The following is an 18,524-nucleotide window of genomic DNA, read 5'->3' as shown; positions in this document are numbered from 1 at the left end:
CCTATTATGTTCTATAAGCTGTTGGTTCACGACTTAATACTACTTTATTTCATGAGAGCAATCCATCGATTAACCATTCTCTTATGTGTGGATATTTTTAATATTAGCTCTTACGTCTAATAGTTGCATATGATTGGATGTTGCAGCTATGTCCACGAAGGACGATTCCACTTGGAATATATTGTGATCTATAATCCCAAGTGGAATTTGACATCAAAGCTGCCTGATGTCGGGCTACGGCGGTAGCGGGAATCGATCCAGCGAACCTGGAACTAGTGGCTGCTAGTCCACGCTCTAACCGATATCGCCACCGCCGGCCCACCAATGATAAATGAGTCCAAAACTGAAACCATATTATTCAAAAGAAAATTAACAAAATCAACACCAAATGACAAAATCAATTTAAATGGCATTGATATCAATTGGAATAGTAAAGTCAAATACCTAGGTGTGATACTGACAGAAAAGTAAACTTTAACGAACATAAATTCAAAACAAATCAAGCTGAAAAATTAATATTGCTTTAATCCGTTATTAAAAAACAAAAGTATACTGAACAAATCAAATAAGAAAAGAATATATCTATCTTTAATAAGACAAACTATGATATATGATTCACCAATTTGGTGCATGGCAAGGAAGAATAATATAAATAAATTACAAAAAATAAAAAAAAAAAGCCTTAAGAATAGTTAAGAATCCAGTAAATCTACACTATATATCAAACAAAATACTACATGAGGCAATACAAGTTCCGGAAATTATGGAATTAATAAATAAAATTTCAAAATTATTTTTGCAAAATGTTTAGTTAATAATAACACAACAATTAATGTGATAAGTTCTGTGACAAAAGATATGTTCTGATATTCTAACTATGTGCTACCTAATTTTATAAAAGATCTTTAGTTAAAATATTTTAAATATTTCAGTTTTAATTTATCAAAAGTTTTCCACCAGATTTTGTTTTTGTTAGTGTTGTATTGTCCTTAAATATATTGTTTGTGGTTTTCGTGATATTTTGCCACATAATAAATATTATTTTGATTAAAGTAATAATTGAGTGAATTTATTATAGTCTAAATAATTGTTTTGTTATCTTCAAATGAAGATTTGAATTGATTCATGTTGTAAATTTATAGATTGTATATATTTTTTCATATTAAATGTAATAAAAATCTTATAAACTAAAAAACTAACGTGCTGATGCTAGAACATTGTTGGGTATTTCAAAACAAGCTACTCACGGCATTAAATCTGGAATCAAATTTTTTTGTAACCTAGCATTTGGTGATAAAATTCATTATGGTACTCGACAATTAAAAGGTTCTGAACGTGAACAAATAGGAGAATAACTTTGTATTAACAATAAAAGCTCCAGAATCCTTGAAAATGAGAATAAGATAATACAAAATGATGGTATGAATCTTCCAATCTTGTATTCAAGTCATGTAATGAAACAAGCGAAATACGAGTCGAAAAAGAAATTGCATGCATTCAAGGATTCCCTTAGATCCCTGGAATATATGCAACTTAGCGAATATTACAACTCAATACTTAATACTGGATTAAATCCATTTATTGTTCATTACTTCACGAATTTTCAGAAACAATTATATAACAATTCCCGATGCAACCGGGAGAGTCGTAGAGAAAATAAACCGTTTCGATGAACAACTGACTAAAAATATATTTTTTATCAATGTGTAGTTCACCGATAGTGGAACATTTCCAGTGGCTCAAATGTTATCAGAAGCACATCATATGGTAGCCATACAGACGTGGCTAATGGAATTTGTGCGATCTGGAGTTTCTATTCCGAAGGAAATTGTCTGTGATCAGTCGCAAGCACGTTTGTCAACTTGCGTGAGGGCATTCACCAATTACAATACAATTGTAGAATATGCCGTCTATTTATTGCTGAAAATTTACCATCATACTATAAACGCATTGATGTAGCACGGTTTATTAAGTTATACACAATTATTTTAAAATCCCTTTGTTCATGGATAGCCAAATTGTACAAAATGTTGTATTGGTTGATATCAAGTGAAAATGAAGCGCAAGCTGCCGAGATTGTGAAATGGTAAAGGAGAAGGTTATTCAAACTGTGTTGCAGAAAAAATAGAATTAGATAATAATACAATGATTTCAATACAAAGGAAGATAGATTGATGAGGGTACTCAATTTTAAAATAACTTATTATATATGTTACGGTAAATGTGCACTCTGCAGAGTGCAGAGTGCACATTCACCGGTGAATGTTTATTTTATATATACATATCATTTGTCTATTCATTATACTACAATATAACATTTATCATAATTAAATATGTATTCAAGTTTCAATTTCCTTATAATATTTCTTTATTTTTCTTTAAATTTGTCGTCATCATTGGTCATCTTAACATCGTTTGGCAATTCATTATATATTTAACTAGTGCTCCATATGACATTTCCTCTCAATTTATTCTTTCTATTGTGTTCAATGTGAAAATTGTTTTGTTGTCTAGTGTAGTTCATATATATCTTGATTTGTGCCTATTGTTGTACTTGTTTTAATTCTATTATATTTCATTTTGTGTATTAATTTGCATTTCTCAATTTTTATTATGTTGTTTTTCGTTTATATTCGTTTCTGTTTGTAAGTATTTGATGGGTGTTAAGTGTGAAAAATAATACGATTTTTTATGGCTTTGTTCATTATTCTCTGTATATCATTTAAGATAGTTTTAGTTGTTTGACTCCAAGTATTTATTTCATATAAAATTATGGGTATTATATGCGCTTGTAAAATCAATATCTTATTTTTCCCCCCGAAAGAATGGATCCTTTTTAAAACTCCTGTTAATGCCGCTATCATACTGATTAATATCTTTTTAATTTCATTTATATGTTTTGTCCATGTTAGCTTTTTGTGTATTATAAGGTGTTTTATATATTCCACTTCTTCTATATCTGTATTATTAACTTCCCGAAGAAGAAGTTAATGTTTTCATCAAAAAATCCGATTCGCCAATTTTATGTTTTCTCGACGTTTCAGGCTATTCTGAATCGAATGAGACAAAATTTGGAAAAAGTATATGTGTGTGTGTGTGTGGACGCACAGATTGTTTGCCGTAATTAATTTGTTTATTATAGATTAAGTCGATTATTTACAAATCGGGAAGTTCATGTAACTTGCCTCAAGGCTAAATACCAATACCAACTAGTTTATTTTTGAGGTGGAGGATACTGGTCTATGCGATGTTTGAATGAAACTTTTACGATTGGCATGCCTATATTCATTATTTGTTTGATCTATTTTCTTACAATAACTACACGTCTTAGAAAAATTATTTGGGTTATATTTTGTTCTAAAAAAACAATTATTAGCGGTGTGCCCTATTTTTTTTTACATAATTCACAATTTACGTTAATATGTGATGAAGTTAAATATTCAGTCAATGCAAAATTGATAACATCATTTAAGTCATTGAATCTACATGATTTAATTAAATTTTTTTGATACCATCGACAAAACTTCTAAGAGCCGCCTCCATATATACAATTCGTAATCTTTCCGATATTTCTTGCCCTTGAGAATTGCAGTCTTTGTTTAACATTTTATCAACTATATCTAAAATTCTATCGCCAAAGGATTTAACAGATTCATTTGAAAATTGGTTAACATTGACAAGTTTAGCATACGTATAAAGTGGAAACAGAAGTTTGGTCATAATATTCTTTACATAAATGTGTTTTTAATACTGAATAATTTGCAATTTTATTACGGATAACTTTAACTAATACTTTACTTGGTAACTTTCTTTTTACCATTAAAAATAATTTATGTTCTTCCTCCGGTAACAAATTTACATGTAACGAGTCACATGCATCAATAAATGCACGTACATTGGTTTCATTTTTATCAAAATTCGGAATAATAGCTAGAGCTAAATTTAAATCTAATTTATTTTCATTACCATTACCGATTGTATTCTTCATCTTGTGATTGAATGGTCCCTTGCCCTTGCTTAGGTATAGATCCTTATCCAGGTTATCCGCTAGGCTCGAATATACACAATAGAATCGCCTTCTTGGAAAATTACCACTGCTCGTTCCGCGTCTCAAAATAGCGTGGATGAATCACTTTTCAAGCTTTGGTTTAATTTCTCATAGATAATATTGATAAAAGTTCGGTAATGCACTTAATTACTCGGTTTTAACACATTATTTTAGTTTTATTTGATGATTTGTTTTATTATTATTGTATTTTATACTGGAGTACTATTTTATCATAGTTTTGGTTTTTATTTATTACAGTTATTAGTTATTGATTGATATTTGTAGAATAATTAGTTATTATCTTGTTTATTATTTAGGAACGCGCCAATTATCACCACAATTTTGATTTTTTTTTTTTTTGATTTATTATACATAGCAAGCTATACAAAGTACATTCAGCTACATTTGTTACAGTAATATAATAATTGACGCCGTGAGAAGGATCGCTATCCTGCGATAGCGCCTTCATAGATTTTAAGTTATATTTTGTAGTAAATCTTTGCAGATTCTTTTTTTGAGACGCTTTGGTGGAAAAGGCTTGAGCAGATCTAACGCTAATACGTTTGGATGACGACTTAGACGAGCTTTGTATCTGGTGCAGTAAAGACTAATTTCTTATTCTATAGTTCGAATTCTAAGATCTTGATGTATCAACCAATTGGGAACGTATTTTGGAGCGTTCACGATTTCTTTCAAAATTTTATTTTGGAACCTTTGTAGAATAGATATGTTCGATTTACTGGCCGCACCCCATAGTATTTTGATATCTTAACACTTAATTTGAATTCACTAGTTGAAGTTTGTTTTCACACACACATTTTTTTATTATTTTATTATAGATTTCGGAGTAGGTATCGTAATTAGCTGCCATCAAATGAAGAGATATTAATTTTTTACCTGATTCGGCCCTAATTGTGGGATATGGGTCGATTTATAAAAGTTTTATATAAATGGTACCAACATACAAGATTAAATTACAAACATATTTTAATGAAAATGTGTTAAACATAAAATATTATAATGAATACATAATAGTTCTTAAGAATATATATTAAAATAATATAATAAAATTATATATATATATATATATATAATTTATTATAATAATAAATTGTTACTGCTTATTAATTTCTCATTTTGCTAAATATATATTATTTTATAGAACTAGAAGAATTTTTGATATTACCTAATGGAGCAGTAGGAGTTCAAGATGGTGTTTGGACTGTTGAGAGAACAGCATTTTTAATAGAATGTTTCAGAAAATATAAGCCAAATGTTGGTTCATTAGAAATGAAAACAGTGAGGGCTATGTGGATTGTCATCAAAAATGACATGAATATTAAATTTGGCATTACATTTACTGAAGGCAATATTGAAAATCGTTGGAGAGTACTTCAACGAAATTATAAAAAACTAGCTGACCCGGCAAACGTTGTTTTGCTAAGTAAGGTATATTCTAAACAATTTTTAGAGAATCAAAAATATTAATACTTTAAGTGTATACGGATGTGTTGTTTGAATGCTATAAACCCCATTAGTTTGTCTATATTTTATCAATACAATCAAACTGGAAGTTTTATACCCTTTCTATAGAAAACATGGTATAATCCAATCCAAGTCATTTTTGGTCTTTCAACATATGATTACGTTTCAAGTTTGTCAGATTCTTTTTGATTCAGGATTTTGTGTATAATTGTAAATAATACTACTGAGCTAATACAAATTTTTCAAATTTCTGCGAGGGCAGATAGAAAATGAATTAGGTATTTCTTCTTTAACCTGCTTTTTGAAAAGTTTCAAGTAACATTCGATGAATTGAAGTAAATTTAATAAAAATTATAGAGCAGAGCAGTGCGAGGCACAAAGGTCCAATTTGACTTTGAGCATATATAAACTATATTATGAAAAGCAAACCAATCATATCACAAATAACACATTTCAAACGAACAATTATCTGACTATGTTCAGTAAAACTGCCAGCTACTTCATCGTTGTAGAAATGTGCTTTTTTTGCTGTCTTTCAAAAAATTTCAAAGTTATCTAGACATTTTTACCCCATTTACCCTAACTTGGAACGGCCAGGTGGCAAACAGGTTGAATGTCTTATTTTAATTTTAAAGATATTTTACAAAATAATTACACTTTTAACCAATGCTAAAAAACTGCCAACGGAAGAAAATACTTTTATTATGAATTTTCAAAGATTACAGTTTATCTCCAGATAGCAAAGTCATAAGAATCAAGGTTATAGCTGGTTATGTATCTTTTTCCCTCTACTTTCAAATATTGTTGTTAAACAATGCTTAACTTTACTGGTTTTTGATCATCGCTGGTGGACCTTTTTAACCCCGGACCTTCATATATTACTATCTAATCTTCGATAAATTCTACGAAATTATAACTGGGAAAATGTTATTTGGCAAAATGTCTCCTTGATCGATACCAAATTTAGGTTTTGAATTTAAATAACTTAAATAAAAAATAATATAACCTAGAAAATGTTTTATAAATACATACTAATGAGTATATAATTATACAAATGAGATCTATCAGAACATCGTGTTTGAGAAAAATATGCCAAAAAATGCATTTTCATATTAACATTTCAAAAAAGTTGATATTTAGTTTCTAGTAACACTTGCGGCCCGTTTACTAACGTTTTTATATATAAATAAAACTACAAACAAACCTACTTATCTTAATTAAATAATATTCACGTAAAGCATCCTATTAAATGCAATTGAACATCATCTGTCAAAATAGTTTGACATTTCAATTATTAGCCACTGTCCATTGTTTTATTCAAATTACGTTTCTACTAAAATTTTCAAATTAAAAATGTAAAGTTTCTACGCGGATTTGAAATATTATCTCACCTTTTGGACAATCTCTGGATTGGCACGAATTTTTCAAGACTAAGACTGGCCAAATCCATTCAGCCGTTTTCGAGTTTTATTCGGACATTTGAAAGACAGCTCCATTTTTATATATAAGATATGTTGACAGTCAAGCTACTGATATGAATAATAATGTAAATATATAAAATAATTTTATACATATTAACAATTATGTCTAATAGGGCAAGGAAATTTCAATTTCCAGTATGCTGAAGAGTTTGATGAAATATATGGCAATAGCCACAATATGGAAATAATCTGCATACTGGAAACAAATGATGTACATAAAATGGAAAACAATGCAGAAGCGCGGGATGATAGTGCATATGAATTTTGAGAACATATTGCAACTTCAAGAAGAAGGCAGCGCCGTAGAAGGCAAACAGTATTAGAGAAAATCCGAAAAGATAGATTGAAGTTCCAAGAACCAATTATACAAATTGAAGAAGCAAAATTGAAAATTCTAAAACGAAAGTATGGAATGCTTTAAAATAAAATAATATTCATAAATTTTCATTAAATATAATAAATAAATCATTATACAATATAAATGCCTGATTTTAATTTATTAATTCCATATATTTATAAAATATTTGTATCGTTTTTTTTAAACCAATAATAATTTCTGTAAAATTAGATTGTAGCTATAAACTATTTAAAATGATATTCGAGTGTCGAAAGAAAAAAACTTCGTATATGCTTCTTATTTGCACGATAGCTCACTCATTTTACACGCAAAAAACTTGTAACAGCACTCATTTTAAAGCTTATGTTGAGCACTATAAAACCCAATTTCACCGAAACGCATAAAATGTAAAACCTCGACACTAGATGGCTTTAAATACAACAATTAAATCTTGAACGAAATAAAAAACAACTTTGCTCTTTCAAATCTTTCTCAATATTTTTCCTAGAAAAATTTATGTAATACCGATTTATTAAGATTTTTACTGACATTATTTTGTTCATTACATGATTTTCGTTAAAATGTATATTTTAGGAAATATTTGCAAAAAAAACGAAGAAAAACGCCAAAATATATGAATCTTTAGTGGCCAGTAACTTGAAAAGTATTAGTTTTTTTGAAAAACTATAAAAGACATTTTTTCTTATAATTAGTTCTTCTATCGATTTCCGACGTTATTTTGAAAAAATGTAATTACACAATTGAGAGGGGGTGTCATCCCCCTGGGCGGTGATGTCGCAACCCGAATTGTTTTCACTTTTGAACTTGAGGGTAAGATGAACCTAATTCCAAAATTTCATTCAATTCGGAGCACCGTAAAAAAATTCAGACCTAAAACGCTCCGTTTACTGCACTAGAAGCCTTATGGGGTTCAATAACTTGATATATGTAATTTGTTATTTCATAATAATGTTAGTCGTGTAGTAAGTTAGTAAGTTCTATTTTTTCACAGGCATTCTTCTCGAAAACATTTGTGTTTTGTTGAATTAACTGTTACCAGAGGCTGCGGCATCTTCTTGCTCGTTTTTTCTTTGTTTTTCACGCATCAGCTCAGCATCCCTGTGTTTGCGTTGCTCGAATGTCATTCCCTTTTTATCTGTGCTACTTTTCTTCTTGGCTAAGTCGGTTTGTTTTTTCTGATTCTTAGCTCGTGCTAAATCTCTTTGATTTCCTCTTGTCATTTTTGTTTACTAAAATCTTAATCTCCGACTATCAAGGAAAGAAAAATGTAATGATTTTGCAAGCGCTCGCCGCCCTTCTTGTTACTTTTAGTTTTTATGAAACCGACAGCCCTAAGACTAAAAAGCAAATACAGATTTGCATTAATAAAATATATCTTAATATATATACAGTTAGTGTCACGTTATTTCGCTGCGATGGACGCCTAAAATACTGAACCGATTTAAAATTAGTCTTGTTCATCGTGCACATGTGGATCTCATTTAGGCGGTAGAGTATATTAAAATCAATTTATAGCCGAAATTTTATATTATTGAAAAAAAAAATGTTGACGTTTATCCGAGAAATCGTAGTCATAGAATCAGTTAGAGCTCTGTCGAGAGTCTAGACCAAAGACCAACATTTGTGGAATCAAATTTATGAACGAATGGTTTATGAAATCATATGTTTGCTTGAAGATCATCCCGCTTATTGCAAGAGAAGTTTTAGCAGAGAATATTACGTGATTTCACTCGCGGTGCCCATCCACTAGTCAACCAGGCAACTGAGCAATTTATGACCAAATGACCAATAAATGTCCAGTTGTAAAAATTTTCGGTGCCTCAGGCGATCGAACAAAATTTCATTCATATTTCTTGAACATTAGAGAAAAAAGTATGTATATTTCGAACGTGAAATGTGATAAAATCGTCTTTTGCTGCAAATTTTAGTTCGTTATCATTTTATTTAAGCATTTATTTTTTATATAAAAATTATATTAAACTTATTTATATTAAATTAATTTTGTACATTTGCAACAGGTGAATTTGGAATGAATTTTGTCGCAAATATATAGCTCAAAATATTGTTCAAATGTAGACCAATAGCAGTTATAACAAATTATTTGCGATTTACATTATATTAAAACCTAATTTTAACCTGAAACATGGCCTTTAATCTTGGAATATACGTCTACATTTACAATAATGCAGATACGAGAAAGGGTCGTGCAATGTGGATTTCATAAGTGAAATTAAATTCCAAACCAATGACTCACATTTTTGAGGTGCAATTAAAAATGGATAACTTTTTAAACAAATTCAATATTATATTCATTTTTGAAGGAAAAATATAAAATCGTATATATAAATATATAGAAAGCATTGCTTAAAATTATTTTAGTTTGACTATTATAATCCTGTGAGAAAGTTCTATTAGTTGGAAATCTGAATAGGAAAATATAGGTACATATTAGTTTTTAGTTATATATTCAGTTATAAATAGCACATTCTGAACAATTATTGATGATAATTTTGATGGATGTATAGATATGGATTCAGAAAATTTCATAGTGAAATTTATAGAAATGTACAAAGCCCATACTTGTTTGTGGTCAATAAGTGACGAGGCATATCATAATATACAAATGCGCAATAATGCGTTAAATTCAATGGTGCCGGCATTTAAAGAAATTAATCCAGATGCAACTATAGCCACAGTGGCTAAAAAAATTAAAAGCATTAGGAGCGTTTTTAACAAGAAGGTTAACAAGGTATTTAATAATATTAAAAACTTCACAATATAAGGAAAATATTATCAAAATTAATTGTTAGTTTAGATGATTTGGACTGTGTTAAACAAACAGTATGTTATTCTAGATAAAAGCTTCTATGCGCTCGGGCTGTAGCGCACAAAACGTGTACAAGCCAAAACTCTGGTACTTCGATCATCCTAAATTTTTAGATGATCGACACTACCCAAACATGAGGTCTCTGTGCAGGAGTTCAGAAGAACTTTCAGACGCGAGTATTTTTTTTTATCATATGACAATGACAATCTTACAATTAAATATATATATATATATATATAAATCGCAATTAGTTTAATACATCAATTGATGTGGCATGGCATTAACAATTTTCTATCAGAGCATACGACGATAATGAATTGGCCAAATCATAATTATCAATAAATTATATGTTGCATTTGAGTTGTTCTTATTTAAAATATTACTTTATACTATGTAATGTGTTATGTACTTTCGGAGTACTTTCCCGAAGTGTGTGTGCTCCTCTATGGTGTGTATACGCATGATGTCTGATCCTTTTGGAACAGAAGTGTGTATCTGTGTGCGAATCGGTGTCTGGCTGTAACTTGTTGAGTGTTGTATATTTCGGCGTGGTATTAACTTGGTGAATGATTATTAAATATATTTGTAAACAAGTAATAAGGTGTTTTATTAATTAAATAATACTAGAGTAAATCTAGTTTAAAGCTCAGAAGTGGGATTGGATCGGAACGTCGAGGATTTATTGGAGAACATTTTGGAGTGGATTATTGAGATAGGCGATTTCAATAATCTTTTGGGGTGCCCGTGTTATTAATCAGGCGGATTATAATTACGAGGTGCGATAGAAAGCAAGATGTGCTACTCTATCGTACAAGTGCAGGTGTTATTTTGTAAGTTTTGTGTGGTTGTGCAGAAGTGAGGTTAACACATGATTAACTAAAATAAGAACAAAGTGGAAGAAAATATCGAAAGCATGGCGTGATATTGGCGTTGGCGAGTCGCGGAGCTGCGATATTTGTAACTAAAAACTTGAGATTGCAAAAATAAATTAAGATTGAGAGCTCGGTGCCAGAAGCCTTAAGAGTGTTATCGTTGACAGATTTTATTATTCTTATTAGGGCGACAATCGGTGATAAAAACGAGAGCATCTCGAGCAGCGAATTGTTAGCGACGATACCGGTATTCGACGGATCGTCTGAGCAATGCATCGAGGCATGGTTTGAACGCGTTGAGGCCGTGCGTGACGCATACGAGGTGGCTAAGAAGAAGATGGTGGTGCTGATGATATCGAAGCTTTCGTGGCGCGCGAGACAATTATACGACAGCAAAGCAGAGTATGCAACCTCTTTATATGATGAGCTTAAGAGGGCGCTAACAGCATTTTTCAAGAATAGAGAAGACCGGATGACTCGGATGAGAAGGTTCGAGTCTCGGAGGTGGCGAAAACAAGAAACATTTAGCGCATACTTCCAGGAGATAATGGTGCTAGGGAATAGGTTGGGTTTTATCGAGTCTGGCCTGCTAGCCTATATGATAGACGGCTTCGACAACCCGCCACTCCAGGCTCAAGCCAAAATGAACCAATTCAAAGATTTAGCGACCCTGCTAAGTGTGATGAACGAGCTGACAGCGGAGGAACGCGGATTCAATATGATGCCACCTAAGAGGATACAGTCAACAGGGTTCCCTAGAGTGGAACCACACGGTGCATATTCCCCGGTGAGGTGTTTTATTTGTGGTAGAGTAGGACATATGGCATCCAGGTGTATGAAACCAAAAAATGATGGAGTGGCGTGCTACAACTGTGGCTCAACGAAGCATCAACAGAGATTTTGCAAAAATGCCCGCAGTACGGCGCAGGTGACGCCGGATAGCACTACACTATTAATAAACCCCATACCGGCCTACAAGGTTGAAACAAAGGTTTTTGACGTGGAGTTTGAGAGTGTGATAGACTCGGGTTCAGTAATATCGATTACCAAGCGATCTTGAATGTTAATATTTGCAGCCAATCGTTGAAATAAAAAAACAATAAATAATGAACTATTTATTTATACGATTCGACACGGTCAGTGTGTCATCATTCAGTTATTTTTTAAATATTTATACAGTATAACACCAGGAAAAATAAAACATAATAAATTAAGTAAAAAAATTATTTTGAAGTTAAAAAAAAAACTTAATATAATATATTTTATTTTTGAATAATGATTTTTTTCAATTTTTGTGATTGTTTTTCCTGGTGTTATACTATATAAATATTTTTAAAAAAATTAGTGAATGATGACACACCGTGTCGAAACGTATAAATAAATAGTTCATTATTTATTGTTCTTTGAATAAATATTATTTATGCTTTGTAATATCTGAGTATATATTTTGCAATAGTGCACTTTTCAAGTAATTTTAGATTAGTTTATTATTATTATTTTTATTCTTAAACTATTTCAAATGGTTTACTTAGATAAATTATTATGCTTGACTGTATAATCAACTGAATAAAAGCAATGATGTTATCTGAAACACATGGATTTATAATAATTTTCAAATATAAATAAATATTAAATATTATGCACAAATAAATATAGAATTTTACCCACATATTTTTACTTACGTGATTTTAAAAATATATTTTTGTATTTTATGAAAAACGGTATCGTTTCGAGACATTCTATGGCCTCATAAAATTGGCAAAATATTCAGGTAAAATCTGGTTGCTCCGATGTCCGCCAGAACTGCGAAAATCATTTTAGTTAGAACTATTAATTTGTATCATTTTACTACGAATCTTCATAAAAATTTTCAAGCCGGGTGTTAATGATTCTTTACTGTTAATGTATCTAATGCTTGTTGAAGCATATAATAGGCGATGTCTTGCAAATTCGAAAATATGGCTCATGATATCATGTTTCATCTTTATTTTGTATCTGCCTCTTGCTGATTCCATAATAAATCTTCCGATTGCTTCCATAATGAACTGCCTAGTGGATGGGTATGATTATCGTGTGTTGTGTGTGTGTGATTTCACGACAGCCGTACGAGGCACGAGCGCAACACTCGCTCAGTTAGAATTTGAAAACTCACTGATATGTATCAATTGGTGTGTAGTTGATAATTTCCAATAATAGTTGATATTTAATCATATTATTAATTTAAGGTAATTAATACATTGAAAATTCAGCATTCAATCAAGATTAAATCAGAAGTAGCATCAAGATAGAGTTCTTTCACTCGGACTGGAATAATATAGTAAGGTAAGGCAAGACATATTATTTATAAGATACACGATCAATATTTTACTTAGTATAATAAATATTTTACACAATTATACTTATCTTAATTTATCCTTATTAAATATTAACCTTTTATTTTTAGAGTATCTTCTTTGTACCATTTCATATTGTTACAAAAATGGATGTTTTGTCAAGCACGATGACTGGCAATTTTTCTGGTGTTTCTAATTGTGCTTTAGAATATAGTAATATCGAAAACTCATCAATGAGTGTTACAGACAAAATTCCGACGGACAATATGCTATTTTCTTTAGTTCTTCAATTTGATGATTTATTCCATATTGCAGATAGTACAGTTCAAAAAAATAAAATATTATAAAGAAGCATTTTAGAGTGTTTTAAGAAAGCTGCAATATAGCCTTGCGATTTGAACTTTGGCTATGCACGTGTAAATAAAAAAGTGCTCATATTAGAGCTTATTGTCCCAAGAATCGAAATCAAAAGGAGGAAAAGGATGTTGGAAAAAGCATGATATTTAATGCTCACATTAAATTTGATCTTCATCAAAAAATGATTAAAGAAATTTTATTCATACCTGTAGGTATACTTAATCATGGTACAGAAACTAATCCAATTCTTAGGTGTAGGCAACTAAGAGGTAAAGACAGAAATGATTTTAAAAAAAACTTAAACATCCAAAAACCAGCAGCATGTCGTCTCGAGCAGTTCAAAGATATGATAACAAAATTTCCTGAATCATAAAAATTTCGTTGAAGTATACAATCTACCTTCACAAGTTTGCATGCGTCAAGCAAAGTATGAAGAAAATAAGGAAAATGACTTCCATGCCGACGACAATGTGGATCTAGTTCTTATGATGTTACGGGAATTGACAATACCACCAAAAAAGCAAATTTTATCTGGCCTTTTAAAGATAATTCCGGTAGCAGTAAGTCATGAAGCATGCGATGTATTAAAAGGATATTTGCAAAATAATGCAAATAGAGTACTGCATTTTAATGCGACAGGTAGTTTAGTAAGAAAACCTCACTCCTTTTGTGGAAGAATATTTTTATATTCAGGTTTTTTTATTAAGTGAACATAATGTTACAGCGATTGAAAGAGGTATTACAGATTGTATAGATGACTTAGGCGGTCATATGCCTTAAACATGTGGTTTGCGACCACAGCTATGCAAGCATTCATGCAATAATCCAAGGTTGCAATTATACAAATTTTATTGATTAAATGATTAAAAGCTATATGTTTCTGAATGATAATAATCGACAACGAACGAATTTCTATATCGTAGAATAACTAACTGGCCGACAAGTTTTTCAACTACTTCGAAACCAGTTGATTTTTAACTAGTTATTTCGTTGCGACGAAACTGTTAGTTCGTTAACGAAGAAGAAACGGTTAAAAATAACCGTTCGTTGATTCAACGCCCATCACTAGTCACAATCATCTTTTGTTTAGACGTCGTAAAAATATTGTTTGATCTCGCAAGTTTACGTGTTCGTATTTCCTGATAAATCATCATCGAAGTTAAGTCGTGTTTTAATCGTTTATAAAATTAATATATAGTTTGTAAGACTATATAATTGGTGATTTCGACTGGAGAAACGCGTAGCTGAGATTCTGAACTTCATACTATAAGCGAGGTACACTATATTAAATAACAATGTCTTCACCCTCAATCACAAAAGCTTCGCAGGATTTGAACAGAGCGCTCATCGATCTGGACGAAGCTGAAGTTCGCACGCCAAGTGCGAGTAACTCCAACCCAAAAGAGAACTATGACTTAAAATCTGAACAAGTTTTCAACGTGGACAGGCATACGGTAACTCCATTCATGAAAGATTCTCCTGAAATGTGGCTCTTGTTGATTGATGCAGAGTTTCAAGGCGATTAGAAGGATCAGGAGCGACGACACGAAGTATACGGCGGTATTGCGTGCTTTGGACAGGTCTACGTTACACCTGATAAGCGATGTGTTGCGAATACCGGCAACCAAAGACAAATACAATACTTTAAAAAGCATAATCCTGGACCGAGTATCCAAGTCAAGGTCAAGGCAAGTAGATAAACTATTAACAAACATGGCCCTAGGGGACAAAAAGCCATCCCAGCTGCTCCGGGAAATGATTGATCTGGCTCGGAGTGCAATCAGTGAGGACATTATCCACAAACTTTGGTTGGACAGACTTCCACAGCACATCCGGCCTCTATTGCTTATATCAAATAATATTGGACTACAAGCCATTGGTGAGATGGCAGACATGCTGATAGACACAGCAAACGGAGCACCCACGAACGAAGGAGTAACCGCACCCAGACCAACGAATCAATTGTTACCTATATAAGAGGCGGGATTGATATACTGATATGATTATTACATATCAAATTGACCAGTACACTTGCCAGTCGGGAATTTATTTTGTATATTATTTTGTATATGTGAAATTAAAGAAATAAAGATTTATTTTTGTAACCAAGTATATAATTAGTTTTAAACTTTTTACAGAAAATAACATAGCATTTATGTTGCAGTCATTTCACAAAGAGACCGTCATATAATACAAAAAATTTGCAAAAGGTAATCAGGAAATAATATCGTTAGCTGTAGCTCAATTATTTTTCTTTTGCTCGAAAAATGTTCACTCATATTGTGTGGATTTTAGGTAGCAAATATCATAATGTACAAATAAATTTAGCGATCAAGAAAATAAATCTATTTGAAAATAATGACTCAGTATCAAACAAGACGATCTTGACTGATACTAATGTTTCAGAAATAAATGATCGTGAACCATGTCGAGATCTTTTACGAAATAGTCTATTTTATAAAGATTTCCTTCATATTAAATGCAAAGCCGAAAAGATTATGCCAAAAGAAGGATTTACTAATCGTTTTTGCTTTCCAGGTTTCTTAAATTATGTATATTCCAATTATACCTTTGTGGTAAGGTCTAATGCTAGATAATAACAGAAAACATTTGTATTCAAATGCTGGTAATGGTAATAAATATATGAAACCGTCACATCTCATAGATACAATTAAACATTTGATGACGCTTTACAATAAAGATTTAATAAATGAATGCCCTGTAACGCAGTAAATTAATCCTGAGAAAAGCAACCAAAGTTATATTAAAAAAAAAGAAGAAATGCAAGTCAGGAGAAGTTAAGCATGGCAAACAACATTTTAAAAAATGAAAAAAGCAACACAATAAATAAAGTAACCAAAAAATTAAATAAGGACTATAACACCTGTAGGACACGACATTAGATATTAGGGATGCAAAAGAAACATGGAACAAAAAATCGAATAATCCGGTTGTTACCAGTGGTTTTGAAAAAAAATGCTTTTTCTTTGCATAAATGCCTAGACTCAAATAACTCTGCTGACTCTAATATAGAACTAATAACAGGTTTGTGTTCTATACTATAGGATTTTTTTGGTAAATATGCCATTAAATTGAATAACTTTTTCCCTTCATATGGAAATGAGTGGTTATATGACATAATCATTGACTCTTACTTAGCATCAATTGAATATAATAGCAAAAAGTTCTACATTTTAAGTGTTCATGAATATGATCATATTATAAATTATATTATTGATAACTTTATTCTAAAATTATCATCAGGTTTAAAGTATCTAGCGCCACATAATAATAATAACCATTGGCTCTTAGTTTTAATAGATACAGATAAACAATTCACTGTTATTACTTCTTGCATTAATCCTTTAAAGGACTATATTAGTCAATTTCGAAAAAGCTGCTTAACTTACAAGAAAGATTCCAATAAATTCCACGTTTTCATAAAGTAATTTCTCGCCAACAGATCGATAGCTATAGTTGGGGGCAATCAAAAATGCATACTGTTTATTAAATAACACTAAATTAAATTATATAGTAGTAAGTAGAATATAATTCATGGTATGAACATGAACTAAATTCAGAATTACCACTTATCAAATCCAAAAATAATTGTAATTTTACGACAATGTAAACAGAGCTGCTTGATCTTAATATTTGTTCGTCTAGAACAAGTGATTCCCAAAGTGGTCCATGTGAACGAAAAGGGAATATGGATATCCACGGTAGTGCATCCACAACTCAACTTGTTAATATCTATTTTATTATTAAGAAATCAATTAATAAATGTGTTAATTTGGATTAGTATCTTTACTTAAAAAGTTTGCATAAGGAGATTGACTTGATCTTACCATTGAAGACGATGGAGAAATTGAATACACTAGAAATGCGTCTGAAGGATGATAACGAGTTATTCATTTATAAAATTTTTTTGGAAAAATTCGTGCAAGTAACTGGAATTAAATGGCATTCATAACCTCATGATCTGCTTATGAACCAGAATAATAATTCAATACTTCAAGCTGATCTGTATATTGTGATGAAGATGTGAAACAGCGTATGTTACTTCGATGATGTTATAAGAAGTTTTTGCAACCCAAATCTAGTAAATGAAAACAAATGAAGCGAAGTGACTGGCAACGATGGGATCCAATTCAAAGTTATCTAATATAGCTTTTACGCTCTCCGTGACTCTAGGCGGCCCGTAGTCGTCTCTGCCGGTGCTCAAAGAGATTCTTTTTGCCTCCACCGGGGTTTGACCAGCTCACCTGGTTCTGCGTCGTGCTACATGAATACACGTAAAATTTTGTGCAATATATTATGTATATATTATGTATACACAAACAAAACACACAAGCCTCTACACACGTCGGGAAAAATAATTCTCTACCAAGAATCCACGTCGAGGACAAAAATAAATGTCGTGAGTGAAAGTGCTAATTCTCACTCAGAGAAATAATAATTATTAAATGTTAGACATAAGTTTTTGTTGCATTTTCATGTTTTTGTATTAATTTCTTAAGCAAAAATCCGTGCATATCACTGTTCATTTGTCAAATTTTTTGGTTAGCAGTCTCTGCTTATTGTTCATAAAAAATATATTGCAGAATAAAATTTAATTAAAAAAATAAGAAAAAAATTTTTTAACATGATTATCATAATTTTTTTAAAAATGTAGCCCTGAAGATGAGTCAAAACACTCGAAACGTATGCTATTCTAAGAAACATTCAGATTCAGATAATATTTCCTTATAAAACCTGGAAAA

At 31.1% G+C, this 18,524-nt stretch overlaps 1 protein-coding gene across 1 annotated transcript; it reads right to left on the bottom strand.

The window, feature by feature from the left end:
- Positions 1-8,386: 8,386 nt before the first annotated feature.
- LOC113380729 (putative SERF-like protein) lies at positions 8,387-8,672 on the bottom strand. The gene has a single exon (XM_026619861.1). The coding sequence runs from the start codon at positions 8,590-8,592 to the stop codon at positions 8,398-8,400; it is 195 nt and encodes a 64-aa protein (XP_026475646.1). The 5' UTR covers positions 8,593-8,672; the 3' UTR covers positions 8,387-8,397.
- Between the last annotated feature and the right edge of the window lie 9,852 nt (positions 8,673-18,524).

This window comes from Ctenocephalides felis, unplaced genomic scaffold (genome assembly GCF_003426905.1).
Source record: "Ctenocephalides felis isolate EL2017-DRISC unplaced genomic scaffold, ASM342690v1 CF-g0.4_SCAFFOLD_02353, whole genome shotgun sequence".
Taxonomy (NCBI): Eukaryota; Metazoa; Arthropoda; class Insecta; order Siphonaptera; family Pulicidae; genus Ctenocephalides; species Ctenocephalides felis.
This window is presented reverse-complemented; position numbering and strand designations above follow the sequence as displayed.